This window comes from Lepidochelys olivacea (assembly GCF_965140295.1).
Source record: "Lepidochelys olivacea isolate rLepOli2 genome assembly, chromosome: 7".
Classification (NCBI taxonomy): Eukaryota; Metazoa; Chordata; order Testudines; family Cheloniidae; genus Lepidochelys; species Lepidochelys olivacea.
The window spans coordinates 30178846-30199750 of record NC_140417.1 but is presented as its reverse complement, the minus strand read 5'-3'; the positions used below and the strand labels follow the sequence as shown (position 1 = coordinate 30199750).

The 20905-nt window shown below is 54.9% G+C and overlaps 1 protein-coding gene across 2 annotated transcripts; it reads right to left on the bottom strand.

The window, feature by feature from the left end:
- Positions 1 to 11151: 11151 nt before the first annotated feature.
- On the bottom strand, positions 11152 to 19379 carry PELI3 (pellino E3 ubiquitin protein ligase family member 3). 2 transcript variants are annotated; one of them, XM_084632812.1, is made up of 7 exons: positions 19254 to 19379; positions 15622 to 15774; positions 14729 to 14858; positions 14311 to 14412; positions 13556 to 13753; positions 12699 to 12887; positions 11152 to 12133 (listed from the first exon to the last, which is right to left on the bottom strand). In XM_084632812.1, exons 2-7 carry the CDS (start codon positions 15771 to 15773, stop codon positions 11462 to 11464), a joined length of 1443 nt encoding a protein of 480 aa, XP_084488938.1. In that variant the 5' UTR covers position 15774; positions 19254 to 19379; the 3' UTR covers positions 11152 to 11461. The 2 variants fall into 2 exon arrangements, with proteins under 2 accessions (XP_084488938.1, XP_084488939.1); XM_084632813.1 differs by having other exon boundaries at positions 11152 to 12060; positions 19254 to 19376.
- Between the last annotated feature and the right edge of the window lie 1526 nt (positions 19380 to 20905).

Below are 20905 nucleotides of genomic sequence, written 5' to 3'. Positions count from 1 at the left end.
TTGGGGAGTCATCCAAGCCACGCCTCTTGGTGTCTTCACTGGTTCCTTAGTTTCATCTTCTTTCTAGTTTGTATTGTTTGATATCCGAATCCAGGGTCTAGTGTAATCCCATCACATCTTTGGGTCCTGGAAAGGGCTCCATATGGATTATGCATCTGGCTGCAGGGTCACATTGGCCAATGTCAGTGACAACTTTGGATAACAGGGACACCATCACAGGGCCTAATAACATCAGCCACACTATCAGAGGCTCGTTCACCTGCACATCCACCAATGTGATATATGCCATCATGTGCCAGCAATGCCCCTCTGCCATGTACATTGGTCAAACTGGACAGTCTCTACGTAAAAGAATAAATGGACACAAATCAGATGTCAAGAATTGTAACATTCATAAACCAGTCGGAGAACACTTCAATCTCTCTGGTCACGCAATCACAGACATGAAGGTCGCTATCTTAAAACAAAAAAACTTCAAATCCAGACTCCAGCGAGAAACTGCTGAATTGGAATTCATTTGCAAATTGGATACTATTAATTTAGGCTTAAATAGAGACTTGGAGTGGCTAAGTCATTATGCAAGGTAGCCTGTTTCCTCTTGTTTTTTCCTACCCCCCCCCCCAGATGTTCTGGTTTAACTTGGATTTTAACTTGAAGAGTGGTCAGTTTGGATGAGCTATTACCAGCAGGAGAGTGAGTTTGTGTGTGTATGGGGGTGAGGGGGATGTGAGAACCTGGATTTATGCAGGAAATAGCCCAGCTTGATTGTCATGCACATTGTGTAAAGAGTTGTCACTTTGGATGGGCTATCACCAGCAGGAGAGTGAATTTGTGTGGGGGGGTGGAGGGTGAGAAAACCTGGATTTGTGCTGGAAATCACTTTAGATAAGCTATTACCAGCAGGACAGTGGGGTGGGAATAGGTATTGTTTCATATTCTCTGTGTATATATAAAGCCTGCTGCAGTTTCCACGATATGCATCTGAGGAAGTGAGCTGTAGCTCACGAAAGCTTATGCTCTAATAAATTGGTTAGTCTCTAAGGTGCCACAAGTCCTCCTTTTCTTTTTGCGAATACAGACTAACACGGCTGCTACTCTGAAAGGAGCCCCTGCGACTCCTGAACTGGCCCAGCCCAAGCCCAAAGCAAAAGAAAGTGGCTCTTAGCTCCATTTCTGGTCTTCCAGCCCCAGTGATGGAGCTCCCAGGAATTGGTGCTCTGGGGACTATATGAAGTTGGTCTAGTGTACTCATCAAATGCAACACAAACTCCTGCCACTGTTCTGTTCACCTGCTCCATCAGTGCCCATACCAAGAGCAGTATCAACCAGGCCTTTTCCTCCCCACAAATCCGTTTTCAGCATAATGCTGCTACCAATACCAAGATATAGTTTAGCTTCTACTCCTTGGGGTATCATCCACTATATCATATCCCCTTTATATATAATATAAGTTTGAGTTATAAAATAATCCATAACTCTTATAAAGCACTTTCAATCCATGGATCTCAAAGCACTGTACAAAGGTGGTCAGTATCATTATCCCCATATTACAGATGGAGAAACTGAGGCACGGACCAAAGACATGAAGAGGATGGGTCTATGACAGAGCAAGGACCAGAACTCAAGTTTCTTAAGTTGCAGTCTAGTGTTCTAGCCAGTGTTCCACCCTGACTTTCAGGGCTGCAGGGAACCTCTATCCAAATATCATAATTAATCTAATTAACATCCCCTTTAACTCCTCCCACCACTCCTCTTCCAGATCCAGGAATAGAATCCAGGAGTCCTAACTACCAGCCCCTGCCCACCCCCAACACACTATATCTAGGGCTGTGAGTCTGTCACAGAGGTCATGGATTCTGTGACTTTCTGGGACCTCTGTGACTTCTGCATTGGGTGGTGTGGCTGGCCTGGGGGCCACCCAAGCAGCTTGGGCAGCCCCCGGGCCAGCCACACCAGCCGCTGCTAGGGCAGTCTCGGGACACTGTGCACCCACCCCCACCGGTAGCAGCGGGGGTCCTGGGCTGCACGCCGCTGTCTCCCCGCAGAACACCTGCACACTCCTGAACAGCTCCCCCTCCCCCCATCAGAGCACCCAGCATTTACTCAGGGGTATATAGTACAAGTCATGGACAGGTCATGGGCCATGAATTCTTGTTTACTGCCCATGATCTGTCCATGACTTTTACTAAAAATACCCATGGCTAAAACGTAGCCTTAACAATACCCCATTCTCCTCCCAGAGCCAGGGACAGAACTCAGGTGAAGGGAGTGGAATCTAGAGGTTAGAGGAGATGGGGCTGGGAGCCAGGACTGAATACAGCAACCCTGGAAGAGAAAGTGATTATAGAGAGATACCTTTTTTAACCTGGAACCAAGAAGCAGAAGGGGGAAAAGATAATTATGTTATAGAGCTGAGAAGACAGGCATCCATATGTAATGCTGGAGACATTAAAGATTCCCTAATTAGAGACAGGATCATTTGTGGGACACATGATTCCAGCTTACTGGAAAGATTGTGGAAAGAAACAGATCTAACCCTAGAGAAATGCCTCCAAACAGCAAGGGCAACTAAACTGTCTGGGGAAGGAGCAAAACAGTGACAGTCACTAGTGAAGACCAAGTACACAGGCTCAAGATAAAGGAACCCAGGAAGCAGGACAGAGACATACCAGCCAAGAATGCAGGCATCATGGTCCAGTGAGTGGCATGAAAGGCAGAAAGGAAAATGCCCAGCCTATGGACAATGGTGCAAGGGTTGTGGAATATAGAACCACTTTATGTCTCAATGCCAGTACATGAAGTGACTGAGGATGTAGCAACTTCCAGTGGGAAAGAGGAGATCTCTTTAACAGATCCAGAGACACTCACTCAATGTCCATGCACTGCAGGAGAAAGCTGCCCACCATTAAACTACCATATTTGCAACTATGCTATTGGATCGACAACCGACAATGTAATCCCAGCAACAATGATGAGCACCAGTATTAGACTGGAGGAATGTGACTAAGTGCTGGTGATATTCATTCTGAGGCTAGTGAGCAGCTGGGCAGGACAAGCCATGGATCTGATAATAACACAACACGAGAACACCTTCAACGTGAGAGAGGAGGGAGAACAGTCACTGTGAGCCCTATCCAGCACTATATCAGAATATCTATATAATAAGATCCCACAATTGTCACCTGTTCGAGTGTCACTCAGAGGCCTAGACTGTCTGTGGAGTCAGTGTAAAGTGATGGAAGCAGCTACAAGCATGGCTGTGAGCTCTTTTGGTTCAGAATATCACCAGGTTCGATCATCACTGGGTTTCGCCGTTTGTTACTGTCCATTCTTTACGTTCTCAGCCATTTTGACTTTACAGATTACACCGGTGTTGTGTACAGCTACAGTAAGGCATTTATCCACGCCAGGCCAAGAGTTCTAGACCATTGTGAGATCAGAGGTAACTCAACCAATCGCCACCCTTGCTCAACAGCTAACTTGCATGCAACAGTTTCATTGGTCATATGAGGGAGACAGCGCAGGTGGTGAATTACTTGGCCCACCTGCCACACCTATGTGACAGCATGGGCTTTCGGCAATTAGGAAAGACCTATCTCATGGAGACGGACACCAAGAGGACAAGCTGAAAATAGAAACAGACCCTCATGCGCAGCTTGTCTCTCTAATATCCTGGGCCCAACACAGCTACACCACCACTGCAAACAACACTGCGTGGGATGTTACAAATGGGTTCTGCTGTGTTGAGCTCAATGAGCCATCCTGCCACCTTTTGGCGGGCACTGCAGAATCTGAATGCCACTGGCATCAGCCCCGGAGGTGTTCCACCTTACACAGATAAAGATGAATGAGTCACTGGCCTGGAAGTTGCTGGTTGCTTAGGGACCAGAGATCATGACACGATTACATTCAAAATGGGCAAACAGAAAACAGTCCCAATCAGTAACATAGACTTGATTCTTCAGAAGGGCTAATTTCCCAAAGTTGAGGAAAATTATATGTGAAATTGATTGGGAGGAAAAATGTAAATGGAAAAAATGTGAACAAAAACTGGAAGCTCTTTAAGAAGAGCAGATCTTTTAGAAAAACATCCAGTCTTGATTTTAAAATTGTCAGTGACGGAGAATCCACCACAGTCCTTAATAAATTGTCCTAACGGCTAATTACTCTCACCATTAAATATGTATGGCTGATTTCCAGTCTGAATTAGTCTAGCTTCAACTTCCAGCCATTGGCTTATATTATACCTTTCCCTGATAGATTGAAGAGCCCATTATTAAATATTTATTCTACATGTAGGTGACTGAGATCAAGTCACCCTTTGACCTTCACTTTGTTAAGCTAAACAGATTCAGCTCCTGGAGTCTCTCACTCTAAGGCACGTTTTCTAATCCTTAAACCATTCTTGTGATTCTTCTCTAAACCCTCTCCTATTTATCAACATCCTTCTTGAATTGTGGGCACCAGAACTGGATACAGGATTCCAGCAGCAATCTCACCAGTGTCCAATACAGAGGTAAAACCACCTCTTTACTCCTACTCAAAATTCCCCTGTTTATGCATCCCAAGATCGGATTAGCTATTTTGACCACAGCTTCACACTGGTAGCTCATGTGAGGTTGATTACCCACCACGACCCCCACATCTTTTGCAGAGTCACTGCTTGCCAGGATAGAGAACCCCATCCTGTAAGCTTGGCCCACGTTTTTTGTTCCCAGATGTATACATAGGGTTACCATATGTCCGTATTTTCCCGGACATGTCCAGCTTTTTGGTTCTTAAATTGCCACCTGGGAGGAATTTTTAAAAATCTAAAAACATCCGGGATTTTGCCATTATTATTTTTCCCCAAAGAAGAGTTGATCATTCAAGAAAGAGAGTGAATATTGATCATTCGAGAAAGAAAGTGAATGTTGATCACTCAAGAGAGTGCCCACTTTTCCCCCCTAGCTCCCAGCACTTGCACCGCGAAACAGCTGTTTTGTGTAGCTGGGAGGGAGGGGGGAGGAGGGGGAACGCAGCGCGCTCAGGGGAGGAGGTGGGGCCGGAGCAGGGATTTGGGGAAGGGGTCCAACGGGGCAGGGAGGGGGCGGAGTTGGGGCGGGGACTTTGGGGAAGGGGTTGGAATGGGGGCGGGGAAGGGGTGGAGTTGGAGCGGGGCAGGGGGGCGTGAGCAAATACCACCCACCATGGAGTGTCCTCTTTTTTGAATGCTCAAATATGGTAACCTGATATACATTAACATTTAGCTGTACTAAAACACAATTTGTTTGCTTACGCCCAGTTTACCCAGCAATCTAGATCACTCGGAATCAGTGACTTGTCTTCTTCGTTACTTACCTCTCCCACAATTTGTGTGTCATCCGCAAACTTGATCAAGTCCAGGAACAAGGGCTACAGGCCATGCCTACAGAATGGGGACTCTATCCTGGAGAGCAATGACTCTGGAAGGATTTAGGGGTCTCAGTGTACAAGTAATTCAACATGAGCTCCCAGTGCCATGCTGTGGCAAAAACGGCCAGTGCAACCCTTAACTGTGCAGACTGGGGCATAGTGAGTAGGAGCAGGGAGGGGATTTTACCTTTGCATACCGCACTAGGGAGACCAGAGCTGGAATGGTGTGTTCAGCTCAGGAGGAGGGGCCACTATTTAAAAAGGGTGTTGAACAATTGGAGAAGGTGCAGAGAAGAGCCACAAAAATGATCCAGGGGCTGGAGAAAGAGTCTTAGAATGTGACTTAAAGAACTCCATCCACTGAGCTTCTCAAAGAGAAAGTAGAGAGGTGGCTTGATGACAGTGTCACAGGGAGACAATACTTGTTACTAAAGGGCTCTTTAGGCTAGTGGAGAAAGGCAGAACAAGAACCAAGAGCTGGAAGCTGAAGCCGGCCACATTCCACTGAGAAATAAGATGCCCGTTTTTAACCATGAGGATGATTCACCATTGGAACAAACCCTCAATGCAAGTGGTGGCTTCTCCTTTCCTTGATGTCCTCAAATCCAGACTGGCTACTAGCTGGCAAGATGCTTGAGACAAATCCAAGTGACTGGGCTCGGAATGTGGTGACATTGTCTGGCCTGTGCTATCCAGGATGTCAGATGAAGTGATCTAATGGGCCCTTCTGGTAAGAATCTATGTCTCTATGAACCAAGCCTCAGAGGGGCTCTCGAGCATCAAGACTGGTACTGATGGCATTCTTCTTGGAGGAGAAGGAGATGTCAAAGGGGAGACAACCCAGACCGTGATACAAAGCTGCAACAACCCTCACACCGGTGTCGGGAGCAGAAAATTAGGCTGGATGCCAACAAGCTGAAGAGCATTGAAGTCCCCTACTACATCAGGCATCTGTTGCCTTCTGATGAACTCCAGCTGGACCCTAAGAAGCCGAGAGCCATTAAGGACAGCCCAGAGCGAAAGATGTGAAGGGAATCCAGCAATTTATAGGGATGGGCCTGCTGTCTTTTCAGATTCTGTGCACACCTCTCAGAAGCCAGTGAGGCTGTGATGCACTCCCACACTGATGCAGCACAGGGAAGGTTGGAGACACAAGAACAGGCTTTGAAAGAGTAAAGAAAATCCTAAGTAAGGTACCAAAAATAAAGTCCTAAAACTCTGCATAGCAGCAAGAGTTGCAGGGCATTGCCTCAGAAGGAGACTAGGAGCAGTACTGATGCACAGCCAGCAGCCCAGAGCATTAGCTAGCAGACCCCTGACAGATGCGCTAGACAGAAAGGAAGAAACTGGAAAGAAACGCTTCCATTAGTTCACCCTGGGACAAGGGTGTCTCTAGCCATTTTGCCAGCCAGGGTGGAAAACGTTTTTGCTCCTCCCGCCCGCCACATGCAAGCGTGGCTGAGAATAAAAAACGCCCAACGGCTGGCCAGTCCGAGATCAGAGTGGAGGGGAAAAAACCCCAAACCCAGTGGCGCAGTGGTACAGCACCCCCTGGAAGTTGGTGCCCAGGGCGACTGCCCTGCTTGCCCGCTCCTAGAACCAGCCCTCTCTTTGGGCACAAGGCGGAGGTGCCGTCTGATCACAGGCCATTAGAAAGTGTCGGGAAGAAGCCACCGCTGAGCACACCCAAGCAACTACAATGCATGCTATTGAGACTCCAATGCGATGAGGTGAGGATAAGGTACTGCCCGGCTGAGGAAGGTCACTGCTGGTGGCAGATACACTGAGCAGGGCAGACTTTCCAGCGTCCCTGCCCCCGATGGCTCTGTGGGACAGGAGACGGAGTCTATTCACAGGCTTCAATACCTCCACATCTCCAATGGGAAGCTCCAGGCAGTCCAAGAAAGCTTTGAACAGGATGGGGCAGGAAAATGATTCAGACGCCCAGGGGCCAGATGACAAGAAGCAACGCCCCAGGAGGTTATACCTCACCAGCCAGTGAGGACGAGCTGGGTGTGCAAGGCAGGATTTTGTTTAACAGACTAAGCAGTAATTCCAGCCAAGTTAAGAGCTGATATAAAAGAATCTAAGGCCAGAAGGCCCACTGTGATCATGGGTTTCAGAGTAGCAGCCGTGTTAGTCTGTATTCGCAAAAAGAAAAGGAGTACTTGAGGCACCTTAGAGACTAACAAATTTATTTGAGCATAAGCTTTCGTGAGCTACAGCTCACTTCATCGGATGCATTCCGAAAGCTCATGCTCAAATAAATTAGTTAGTCTCTAAGGTGCCACAAGTACTCCTTCACTGTGATCATGTAGTTTGACCCCTCATGTAACACAGGCCCTAGGGCTGCCCTGAATTAATTACCATTTACACAAGAGCAGAGCAGTTAGAAAAACATCCAACCTTGGTTTAAGAATTGCCAGTGATGGAGAATCCACTCCAGCCCCTGGGAAGTTGTTCCAGGGGTTAATTCCCCTTACTGGTACAAATGTGCACTTTAGGTCATGCTGAATTTGGCTGAATTTCCAGCCAATGGCTTTTGTTAGACCTTGGTCTGCTAGATGGTAGAGCCCATCATCAGACGCTGTTCCCAATGTAGGTACTTATAGCCTGGGGTCAAGTGACCTCTTAACCTTCTCTTGGTTAAGCCAAACACACCGAGCTCCTCCGCTCCGGGAGTCTCTCACTAGAAGGCTTGTTTTCCAGCCCTTTAACCATTCTCATGGCTCTTCTCCTGGGATGGCCACATGCTCCCCATGTGGGGCTAGAGGCTTGCCTGAGCTGAGCCAAGGAGAGAATGCCCAGCTGAGACCATGCATGGACCAGTGTGAATGTGCAGAGCATCCGAGCCTCTACGGGCCTCATGAAACCCCCTCCCTGGGAAAAGGCCAGACCCATTCACTCATGATGACAGGAGCCGTCTGCTCACAGTGGATTGTAACACTCGGGTCTGGCAGGCAGACTCTCTGGAGGTACTGGGGTAAGATCTGTGATCAGGAACCTGAAGGCACATTTTGTAAAGGTATTGTGGGGGTTCTGGCCTGCTGAGTGCAGCCAACGGCCACAGCACACTGCTGCAGAATTCAAAGGATCCAGCCCCATATGGGAGTGGGAGCACAAGCCATCTTCCCCTGGGTAGCCACAAAGCAGCCAGGAAGGCAGCCAGCTGGTAAGACAGCCAAGAGACTGATAGCAAAGACAAAGCAGATGGGAAGTGCTCCCTACTTGGCAATGTTGCACCATCGCAGTACCACCCCCCAGGGACCAGATAGGGGCCCCCAAGCAGACACTGATGGGCTGGAGAACCAAGAATCCACCCAGGCACAATCTGAATGGGCCAGGGGGTCTGCGCTAGGGAAGTGCGGGGGAGGGAGCTGCACCCTGGGATATGGAATCTGTGCATGACTCCACCACCACTCCAGTGGGAGAGGGACGGGAACTCCAGCTGTCCCCTCCCCACCTCGGGCCTCTGCCACAAATCCCAAGAGGAGGGGGCTGTGCCATGTCCCTGGGGAAGTAGGGATCCTGCATGGCCACCGCAATGTTGCAAAGACCCCTCAGAGGTGCTGCTGCTGCTCCCCAGCCAGGATTCAAACTGAGGTCTCTCCTCACAGTCCAAAGCCCCCAACTTCCACCACAGCTTACAAATTTACTTGTGGACACGGGTCAGCTTCCCCCTCCCATTACTCCTGGGGATGCACTGCCCCCATCCCAAGGGACAGCCCTGGGGTGGGCTTTGGGCCCAGGGGCAGGTAGCCATTCAGTCCTCAGCTTCTCTATTGGGCTGCCCATAAAGGACAGGGTCCTGCCCACCTGAACCAGCCAGTTCCCCACCCTGGGGCCAGACTGAAGCCGGTACCCCCTTGAGGGGCAAGCTCCCGTGTCCCATTCCCAGACAAATCCGGTGCTCCAGTTTACTTCAATAAAGGGACACACAGGTCATTGCTCAGGGAGGCTGAGCGCTGTGTTATCCAGCTTTTAAAATGTAAATAGAGGCCTGGCTGGGGGATCTGGGTGGAATGGGGTGCGGGGCTGACCATAGTGGGGTTGAGGGTATGGCCTTGCTTTGCATGCCCAATAATCAGAATCCCAGACATGGCTCTTTGGGGCTGGGACTGTCTCTCACCCTGTGTCTGGGCAGCTCCCAGCGTGAGGATGCCCTTATCTCTGCTGGGGTCTGTGCAGTATGGTGGGGTCCCTGATCTCAGTTTGGGTCTGCGCAGCACCCGGCCCGACGGGGCTCCGATCTCGGTCGGGGTCTGCGCAGCACCCGGCATGACAAGGCCCCAGTCTCGGTCGGGGTCTGCGCAGCACCCGGCCCGACGGGGCTCCGATCTCGGTCGGGGTCTGCGCAGCACCCGGCATGACAAGGCCCCAGTCTCGGTCGGGGTCTGCGCAGCACCCGGCATGACAAGGCCCCAGTCTCGGTCGGGGTCTGCGCAGCTCCCGGCATGACAAGGCCCCAGTCTCGGTCGGGGTCTGCGCAGCACCCGGCATGACAAGGCCCCAGTCTCGGTCGGGGTCTGCGCAGCTCCCGGCACGACGGGGCCCTGGGCTCGGTCGGGGTCTGCGCATCACCTGGCACGACGGGGCTGGTTTGAGCCTCTAGCTGTCGGAGAATAAATGGGAAGTGCTCCCTAATAAATGGATAACGCACCCCCCTCCCTCCCCCGAAGCATCTCAGGGACTGAGCCCAAGATCCCTGCAGGTACAAGCAGCTTCCTGGTTCTGAGCTAAAGGAGCGGCTATGGCCGCTCCAAGGCTACAGGCCACTCACAAACCTCTTGATGGCTCTGACCACTAGGAGGAGCCGGAGAGCCACACACAGGGTTCGCGTGGGTCACACCAGTGACAGCAGGAGTCAGTTGTCCCCAAGAACCTCTTATTCCATATCTCCCGCTCCACAGATTTCAAGGCCAGAAGCAACTGCTCTGACCCCTGCATCACCCAGCCTGGCAATGCCCCCCAGCCCCCAAGTGATGGAGAGTCAGCTCTTCCCCCTCCACCCCTCCGTTCCAGGCCAAATGTGATCAGCGTCAGCTCCCGGCCCTGGAGTCTGGCTCAGCTTTTGTCTGTGGGATGGAGGAACCCGCTGCTCCCAGAAGGGGAGGGGCAGAGTGACTGGGATTGAGCCCCTTTGGGATCCTCCTTCAGAGGAGCTCTTCCAAGGGGCTCCCTGAGTCTTGGGGTATCCAGACTGGCCTTGTTCTCATGGCTCCTCTCTGACCCGCCATGACCCACAACTGGGTGCAGTCTCCTCACTGCAGTATGCAGAGGGGACCTCCCTCTCCCCACTGGTTATACACCCAGGGCTGCCTTAGTCCTCAGCCCGTGTCCTGCAGGGAGCACCCGGCCAGCTGGTTTCCTCCAGGACTCCTGGGTCCTTGCTAGGACAGCTGCATCTAGTGGGCTGCCCATGTGAGCCAAGTTCGCTAGCAGGAGCTGGGCTGACACCGCTGCCCCAGTCTGTGTCTCAGGACCCTTGGGCACTAGACTTAGGGACCCTGAGGAGCTGAGTCACCTGTTCCTGGCGCCAGTCACTGCCCCCATTTCTCCTCACCTGTGGGACTTCCTGCAGCAGGGGGCATTGGCTGGGATAACAGCCTGCAGGGGGCACACCCTGGCCCATGCTGGGGCTGGGATGGATACTGGGCTGGATGGGGGGGAGACGGGAACGTGCACAGAAGGAAAGGGCAGTTGCGTCCATATGTCCATCTGGGGGCAGGCAGTAACAGACACACGGACACGCCCCAGTTTAGTCTTTGTAGATAGCTTCCCCCCCAGGTTTTTTGCTGTTTTATTGGTCACTCATACTCAGTCCATGGGCACCCCCGCGTTCCCTGCCTCACCTACCACTCTGTCCACAGAGCCATGCCATATTCCCCGGCTCAGGCCACAGGCTTCACCCCACCACACGCAAACGCACGCTTCGGCCACAGGCTCCTCCTCCATTTACACTCCTGCCTGGCCCCCCATTCAGTCCACGGCCCCTGCCAGGTACCCCAGGCTCAGTCCATGGGCCCTGCCCCTGCTGAGTCCCCGGGCCCTGCCCCACCCCATCTGCTCAGTCCATGTCCCCCTGCTGAGTCCCCGGGCTCAGTCCATGGGGCCCTGGAAGATAAGGCGCACAAATCCCCGCTCGCCTGTGAGCCAGGTGCCACAGAAGGGGCAGGCGGCATGGAAGGCATGGGTGCCGTGGGGCAGCGGGATCTGGGCCCAGTACTGCACAGTCTTCTGGGAACAGACGTGGCCGCAGGGGCAGAAGGCGTGGGTGGGCCGTCCTGTGTCCAGGTACAACCCAGCCTCGCAGCCCAGCCAGAGCGGCACGTAGGGTCCGGCTCGGCGGCACATGGGGCACTCCCGCTCCAGCCCCCCCTTCTCCTTGCGGAAGCCCCAGTTGTGGTAGCCGTGGACGTGGCCGCAGTTGACGTAGACCCAGGGCTGCTGTTTGTCCACCACGCCGCGCTGGGCCAGGCTGGGGAAGGCCAGCGTGTTGAAGCCCACAGGGCACTGGGGGCGGGCGGCATTCGTCTCCTGGCGCAGCGCCTCCAGCTGCTTGAGGGTGGGTGTCAGCAGCAGCCCCGCGGTGGTCCGCCACAGCAGCGTGGCCCCGCACAGGTCGATGAGCGAGCCGTCCTGCAGCACGTTGGACTCGCTCTGCACCTGCAGAACATGGGAGTTGGAGGCGGGGAGCTGGGCGTGTCAGAGCATCAGTTCCAAGGGAGGGGGGTTGGGGCTGGGGAGGGGAAAGGGGGAAGTCAGGCTGGAGAGGACAGACCAAGGGAGGGAGATATGTGCTCCAGACAGGTGTGGGAGGGGGTCAAGTTGGAGGGGCATTGGGGGAAGGATCACCAGACTGGGAGTGTGTGGGGGAGAGGGCTCAGGCTAGGGGCCAGGGGGCATGACACATGGGGCTGGGAGGATTGCTCCTGAGAGGGCAAGAGCACCAGGCCAAAGGGCTGGGGATTTGTTCCAAACCAGGGGCACCCCTCTGGGCACTGAGTCCTTTCTGGATTGGCAGGGGGGAGGTTCCCCCTATGACCACCATGGGGGCCAGGCCTCCCTGCTGCCAGACCTATAGTCATGTCCCTGTAACCCCCTAGCTGGGTGTGGGGGCACCCCCTGGGCAGGAGGAACCCCCTGGAGGGGTGGACCAGGAGCCCTCCTATGGCAGTGAACAGGGCCCCCCAGGAGGGTATTGGGGGCCCCACGTACCAGCTTGCCACGGTACAGGTTGGAGCTCCCTGGGGCAGTGCAGGGAATGGGGGACCCCCAGGAGGGATGACGTGGGCCCCACATACCAGTTTGCCCCGCTGCTGCGCGGAACGACTGTCGCGCAGGGCATACACATTCCCGCACACTGAGATCTCGCGCCACACGCCAGGTGCCGAGTCCTCACTGAAGCCCCCTGTGGGGTGCATCACCAGCACCCCATTGGTCGTCAACCCATCCATCAGCCCGTCCGGCGTCCTCCACTTGGCTGCCCTCTCCTGCCAATGAGAGCAGTCAGGGGTCATGGCAATGCATGGGCGGGGGAGTGAGGGAGGGCTCCTTACAGCTCCTCCCCTGAATCCCTGCATCTGGACCCAGCTCCTTGTTCACTCCCCAAGAGGGACATCTGCCCCATCCTCCTCCATGCCCAACACACGCACCCAGCACCCTCCAGGACCTAGAGGGTCCCAGTACCTTCACGAGGGCCCAGTCACCCTGCTACCCATGGGTCCCAACCCCCTGCATTATTCCCAGTGATCCAGGGCAAAGGTGCCCCTTACAGTTCATTCCCCAGGGCTTGAAACTTGCTGTCCCCCATGCTTGGACTCCCACCACACCCAGGAGAAGATCCCCAGATCCCTCAGCCACAGGGCACCAGCCTGTACCAGAACCCAGCCCAGTGATGACCCATGGCTCCTGCTCCCCCTCCAGGATTCCCTTTGGGTTCACAACCACTGAGGGCAGGGACCTCAGGCACCCGCTTCCCTGAACAAGTGTCCCAAGGACCAGCTGCCCTGGGGTTGGATTGAAGCACGACCTAGAGGGAAAGGCCCTGTGTCCCATTCCCTGATCCCTGAGCCAGGCAGTGCCCCTGGTCTGGGGCCGGATTGCAGCCAGTGCCCCTGAGAGGGGAGGTCCCCTCTCGGCACTGTCAGGACTCACTCACTCCAAGGAAGATGTTGCGCGAGGAGTCGAAGCCTGCGGCGTAGATCCGGGCGGTGTAGGGAGGGCTGCGCTCACAAATGATGCGGCAGGCATAGCGGGAGATGGTGCTTTGGGCCGACTGCCCCTCACTGGCGCAGCTGCCCCCAGGCGCCGTGTCCGTCACCACAAAGTCAATCATGTTCTCCGTGGAGCGGCCAATCTGTACAGACACTAGTTCTGAGTGACCAGCTTCCTCCTGCCCCCTCCAAGCTGAGAGGCAGCTACCTTCTGGGGTGGGATGTGGGGGCTGTTTATACAGGGATCCCTCAGGCAATACTGACATGCAGACACCTCTGGAGTAGGGTGGGGGGGCTGTTTATACAGAGATCCCTCACCCACACTGAGATGCAGCCACCTCTGGGGTGGGGCATGAGGGCTGCACAGCAATAATGGCCAACAGACTAGGACAGGATGTGAGTGAGAACTGCAGATGGAGGCTTTGTGGAGGCAAAATGGGATCCATAGAGTCAGTGTCTGGCTCAAAAGGGCCAGACAAGGGCTCTGATGGGCACAAAGGGGAGGCTCTAGCCAAGCCTTGACTCCCAGCCTGTACTGCCTGCTGTTCCCACAAGGGGGCACCCTGACCCCCAGCCTGTATCAAGCAGTGGTGGAAGGGGCAGTGGCTGAGCTAAGATGTCATGGGCAACTGGCCATTGTGTGTGGGGGGGATGGGGGGGTGGAATCCACAGTGCATTGTGGATAGCTGCGGTGCGGTACCTGGAACATGTCGGTATCACAGTCATGCGTATATTCCACAATCACCGAGTGGCTGCGGGACAGCGTATAGGAGATGCTGTGCTGGCCCTTGTTACTGAGTGCCTGGGAGAGCAGAGAGCATGACCTGAGCCAGATGGCCCCAGCACCAACCCCATACCCCACTCCCTGTCCCCACAAGCCAGATCAGATCTGGCGCCCCCTAGAGGGGAAAGGGCCCATATCCCATTCCTTCTCTCCCTTCCCCCCACCCCCGAGGCAGCCAGTACCCCCCGCCCTGGGGCCGGATCAGAGCTGGCGCCCCCCAGTGCTGTGTCTTTATGCCGTATCTCCCCTTGGTGGTCAAAGCAGGCAGCAGCACTGCCTGGGAGCCTGCTGGAAGCCATGGCCATGGGGCAGTGGTTGCAGGGGCATGGCTCACCTTGGACACAAGGGGGGTGGAGATGTGGTGTATCACATCCGGCTTCACCCCATTGGCCTTCGGCCTCTTGAAGAGTGCGATGCGGCTGCGGCGTCGGCCCTTGTCCCCACTGGCCAGGGAGCCATTGTATCTGTGGGGTGGGGGGAGGTTAGTCCCATACAGACACTGTTCCGCCCCGGCAGCACCCTCCCCTCCTGAGCCAGCACAAGGCCCAGCCCCCACCCTGCCAGACACTCGACTCTGGGCTCAGGATGGCAACACAAGCAAGAAAAACCAGGTGTCATGGCAGTGCCGAATCCCACCCCCGGGGCCAGCACAGCAACACCAATGAGCAAAGAATTCTGGGATAGCCGGGAGTGGGTCTGGGAGCCCAGCCCTGCCTACTCCCCGACTGGCACCTTAGCAGCATACAAAGGGTTAAACAGTGCTTCTAAGGAAGGCAGCAGTCCCAGCATCACCAAGCACACATGGTGCTGGGTGTTGCACAGACACAGTGAGGGAGAGTCTCTGCCCCAAAGAGTTCACAGTCTGAATAGCCAAGGAGTGGGAGGGAAACTGAGGCTCCAAAAGGGGATGGGACTTGCCGAAGGTCAGTGGCAGACCTGGGAATAGAACTCAGGTACCCTGAGTCCTGTCCAGGCAAGGTGCCCACTGCAGCTGGATCTGTGTTACCAGGGAGGGCTCTTGTTCGCCTCATCCCTCCCTAACAAACCAGCCCCAGCATCCCCAAGAGACCCTACAATAACAAACCAGTGTGCACACCGAGCACCCTGGAGATGCTTCCACAAGCTGGCCTTCACAGCCCCAATGCTCCTAGAGACTCTAGACTAACAAACCAACCTGCATATCCCCAGGGCTCCCCCCATCAGACCTCGTCCCTAGTCCCCACTCACCCCAGCACAATGAGCTCTCCATACTTCACAGCCTCTTTGTTCAGCAGGGAGCCCTCTCCAGCAGAGGGGAAGATCCGGGAGCCCTTGGGGCAGGATCGCCGCAGGTCCAGAGACTGGGAGCTGACGGCCTCGGGGCTGCCCTCCAGCACCATCCTACAAAAAGAGAAGAGGGGGTGAAAGGGAAATTAATGCAACCCGGGGCTTAGATCCCATCTCTCTATCTATCCTTCTGTTCATCCATCCCCCTTTACCCCCATCTAATTGTTGTTCCAATTGTTAATTACCTTCACTGTTAAAAATCTGCAAAAAGAAAAGGAGGACTTGTGGCACCTTAGAGACTAACCAATTTATTTGAGCATAAGCTTTCGTGAGCTACAGCTCACTTCATCGGATGCCTTTTCTTTTTGCGAATACAGACTAAGATGGCTGTTACTATGAAACCTGTTAAAAATCTGCACTTTATTTCTGTTCTGAATTTGTCTAGCTTCAACTTCCAGCCCTTGGTTCTTGTTAGATTTTTGGCTGCTAGGCTGAAGAGCTCTCTATTATCACATTGCTGTTCCCCACGTAGGTACTTCTAGACTGGGGTCAAGTCACCCCTTAACCTTCTCTTTGTTAAGCGAAACAGATTCAGCTTCTGGAGCCGCTCACTACGAGGCATGTTTTCCAGCCCTTTATTCCTTCTGGTGGCTCTTCTCTGAGCCCTCTCCAATTTATCAGCATCCCTCTTGCATTGTGGGCACCAGAACTGGCCGCAGGATTCCAGCAGCAGCCACACCAGCGCCACACCGGGAGGTAACAGAACCTCCCTTCTCCTATTTCACACTGCCCTGTTTACACATCCCAGGATCACCTTAGCTCTTTTGAACACAGTGTTGCACTGGGAGCTCATGTTCAGCTGATTATCAGCTGTATTTGGATGGGTGGATGGTGTGTGTCTGGGGGCTGGGGGGGAGGAGGAGGAAGTGGGTCCCAGCCACATGGCAGGTAAAGTGTTAACCTCCCCACCCCTTTCTCCTCCCACCTCCCCTATGTCCAACAGGAACACAGAAAGCTGGGCAGCCCAGGACTCTGCCCCCTCCCTTCTCCATCACTGGGCCCAGCTCCCCAGCCTGACATTGCCATGACAATGCCCCTAACACTTAACCTCGTCACCATGGCAACACTCCTGAGCTCTCCCAACCCAATGTTACCATGGGAACACCCCTGATTTCTGACATCCACTTGTCACCATGGTGACGCTCCAGACCATAACAACCCTATTGTTTCCATGGCAACATTCCTGAACTGGAATCCCTGACACCACAGTGACATTTTAGATCTTTAATGCCCCTCTTGTTACCATGAAAACACTTTTCCTTCAGTCGGTCCCCCCTCACTCAGGCAGGGTCAGAGCCAGCCCCCTAGAAGGGAAAGACCCCACAACCTATTCCCCCTCACCAGCTGATCCTGAAGGCAAAACCCTCCCTGCTCTGAGTTGGCCCTATAGATTGCAATGGGTTGCCCATCTGCAGCGGCGCGTGCAGCCCCCAGATGCTGGCCCTCCGGCCTTCCCCTGCAATGGGATCCATGCCACACAAGGCCAGTTGTGCCAGGCAGTGAAGCATAAGCCAGGCAGGGGAACCTGGGGAAGGGACAAGGATAGCCAGTTTTCTCATCCTCTCAGAGCAGCATAGGACGCAGGAGGGATCGCTGGTCTCTGGGGTTCCCTGGGATGTGGGTAGCTGGGGGATTCATCGGGTACCACAATGCAGTGCCTCCCAACCGTCATCCCACCCAGCCCAGGGACAGGAGAGGCCCACTGGCTGGGAGGGAAGGCGAGAGTTTACAGACTGGTTTCTTCAGTCTGTACATATCTGTATGGGGGAAGGAAACGTCTGTTTTCTGATATCCCAACTATAACATCAACCATCCACACACACACCTGACATGACACACAGACACCCCCGTCACCCCACAGACACTCCCAGCATCACACACAGACACTCCATCACTACACACAGACACACCTGAAATGATGCAGACGCATACCCCTGACACCATACACCTGAAACGGCAGACATAGACACACTTCGCAACACCACTCCCAACACCAGACATACCCATCCCTTACACACACACACACGCAGGATAAACATCCTTCGCCCCACCCCTTTGAAAAGCAAGAAGCCAAACAACCCTCACCAAAACAACATAACACAACAATTCCTGGTGTCATCACATCGAGAGACATTCTAACTCAACAACAACACAACCCTATCCCAACACACTCACCGGGCTGCAAGGGGCTTCCCACACATGCACAAGGACAACACAACCCCCTTTCCCCAAACACAAACTGGCAGGGCAGGGGCTCTCCTTTCCACCCACCCCCCACACCACCCCCTCCCAACACACACACACACACACAAAGGGGGCAAGGGCTGCCCTCCCACACAACACAACTCCCAAACACATACAAATGGCAGGGAATCCCCTTCCAACACAATGCCACCACAACTCCCTCCCAGCACACACAGGAGTGGGGTGAACAGGCACTTCCTTTCCCACCAACACAACCCATATGGAAGAGAGCAAGGGACTCCCCTCCCAGGCACCACCCCCCAGCAACACAACCAGCTCCCCAAACACACACAGGCAGCGAGGGGGCGGTGGCTGCTGCAGGGGCTGGCAGCAATTGCCTGGGAGCCAGGTGATCCCCGCACCTCCTCCAGCCAGACACAGACAGCAGCCCCGGTGTGGGTGCGCAGAGAGGATTTTGGTCCCCAAGTCACAGATGGGTGTGTGTGTCAGGGGTGAGATGGGGGGGCGGGGATCAGGGGCTGGGGATTCAGTGACTGGGGACTGCTGGGAGGCGGGAAGGGGTGTAAGCTGTGGAGGTGTCCCTATCTGACCCTTTGGTTTGGATCTAACACAACACTGTGCAAAAGAAACAACCCCCTTTCCTCCAGGGCAGGCAACAAACCCGTGTGTGAGTGAGACAAGGAGGGGAACCGATGGTGCAATCAGATCTCAAGGAGAAAGAAAAACAGATGGAGTGTATGGGGATAGATAGATCGATAGATAGATGGCTGGGGAGGGAGGGATGGTTACAGGCTGTGGAGGGAGGGATGGTTACAGGACTGGGGAGGGAGGGACAGACGGATGGTTACAGGCTGTGGAGGGAGGGATAGAGGGAGGGTTACAGGGCTGTGGACGGAGGGATGGTTACAGGCTGGGGAGGGAGGGATGGAGGGATGGTTACAGGGCTGTAGAGGGAGGGATGGTTACAGGGCTGGGGAGGGAGGGATAGAGGGATGGTTACAGGGTTATGGAAGGAGGGATGGTTACAGGACTGGGGAGGGAGGGATGGTTACAAGGCTGTGGAGGGAGGGATGGTTACAGGCTGGGGAAGGAGGGATGGTTACAGGACTGGGGAGGGAGGGATTGTTACAGGCTGGGGAAGGAGGGATGGTTACAAGACTGGGGAAGGAGGGATGGTTACAGGACTGGGGAGGGAGGGATGGTTGCAAAGCTGCGGAGGGAAGGACAGAGAAGATGCCCCTGGCTGACACTGAGGTTCCCATCTCCAGCCGCCCCTCTGCTTCTGTCTCCCCCCACGTAATCCCCAGCAGCCCCGACCCGCCGCTTACCCCTCGGCGCGGCCCCAGCTCCCCCGCAGCCTGGCTCAGCAGCCGCCTGCGTCGCGCGGCCAGGATGAATAGCCCCGCATTGCTGCTGTCTCCGCCGGCAGTGCTGGAGCGGAACTGCCCTCCCCCCGGGGCGGGGTGTGAGCGGGGGCGGCCCCGAGACCACCACGGCCACCGCCGCCCCTCCCTGCCCTGCCCCCGCCTCCCCCCCACCCCATCGCAGGCAGGGATCCCCCCAGCCACGCGTGCACCCCCTGCCCGCAGCCGCTGCGTCACTCGTGGGGGGATGGGGCGAGGCGCTTTTATGACTATGCAGGTGCGAGAAGGGATGGAAAAGGCTAGAACTGGGGGGGGGGGGAAATCGGAGCCAGAGCAGGGGGGCTGAGCTGATCGGGGGGAAGCAGAGCCGGATGGGGGGCACTGAAGCTGGATTAGAGTTGGATTGGGGGGCTGAGCTGATTGGGAGGAGGGAAGCTGGGGGGGTGGAGCTGTATTGAGGGGACTGAGCTGATCGGAGCTGAATGGGGGGAAGCAGAGCTGGAGTGGGGGCAGGGCGCTTCCAGTGGGTTGGGGGGCAGGAGAGTCTGTGCGTTGGTCCCCCCTACCTGATGAGCAGTGATGCTCATGGGGGGAGAGGGGGAGATGGACCCTCCCCCACACACTAGGAACTCCCCTCCAACTTCCAGCTGGGTTTCTGCCCTATCTCCACTCTGGGGCCTGGGGACACATTGAGGGGCCAGTGGCCTCTGCAAACTCTTGATTGTGCCTCCAAATTTCCTTGGCCTCCTGTATCCTTCTTTATCCATTAGGAGGAGGACGGTGAAGGCTGGTTCAGGGGCCAGGGGACAAGCCTGGGTTCACTTCCCTTCCCCACCAGCCTCCCCTGGTGTCCCCTTGGCCAAGTCACTTTTCTGGCTGATGCACAATGGGCCAGCTCTATTCTGGGTTGGTTGAATGGTTGGCTCCCCTCCTCTTCCTCTGAAGCATCAGGGCTCGGCCACAGCTGGAGACTGGACACCAGAAGGAGGGTGAGGAAAGGTGGGTGCTGGGCTCTGAGCCTGTTCACAGAATCTTTCCTCTAGCTGCCAGGCTAGTGCCTGCTGCCCGGATGCTCAGGGTCCAGCTGATCACCGGGATGGGAAGGAATTTCCCCCAGGTCAGATTGGCAGGGACCTTAGGGGGTTTTCACACACACACGCCCTGCAGCATGGGGCGTGGGTGGCCTACTGGGATCCCCTGGGCACAGCTCACCTCAGCAATTCCTTGCCACTGCAGGACCTGGGGGCATTGGGGGCCCCTCCCCCGTTCTCTGCCTGGGGCTCACAACAAGTCAGTCTCTGGAGACTGAAATGCTTTGGTTTAACTAAAGTCTTGGGGCTCAATTGAGGGGGAATGGGGTGAGACGGTCAGGCCTGTGCTAGACAGATCAGGCTGGATGATCTATGGTCCCTTCTGGCCTTAACCGCTAGGAATCCAGAGCACTGAGGGGATGTCTACACAGCAAGTAGACTCCCACAGGCTGCAGGGCCCTAAACTTGCCGTGCAGACATTCTGACTCCAGCTGGAGCCAGGGGAGCCTCCCCCCTCCTGGGGTCCCAGAGCTTGGGCTCCAGCCCAAACCTGAATGTTTACACAGCAATTCTACAGCCCTGCAA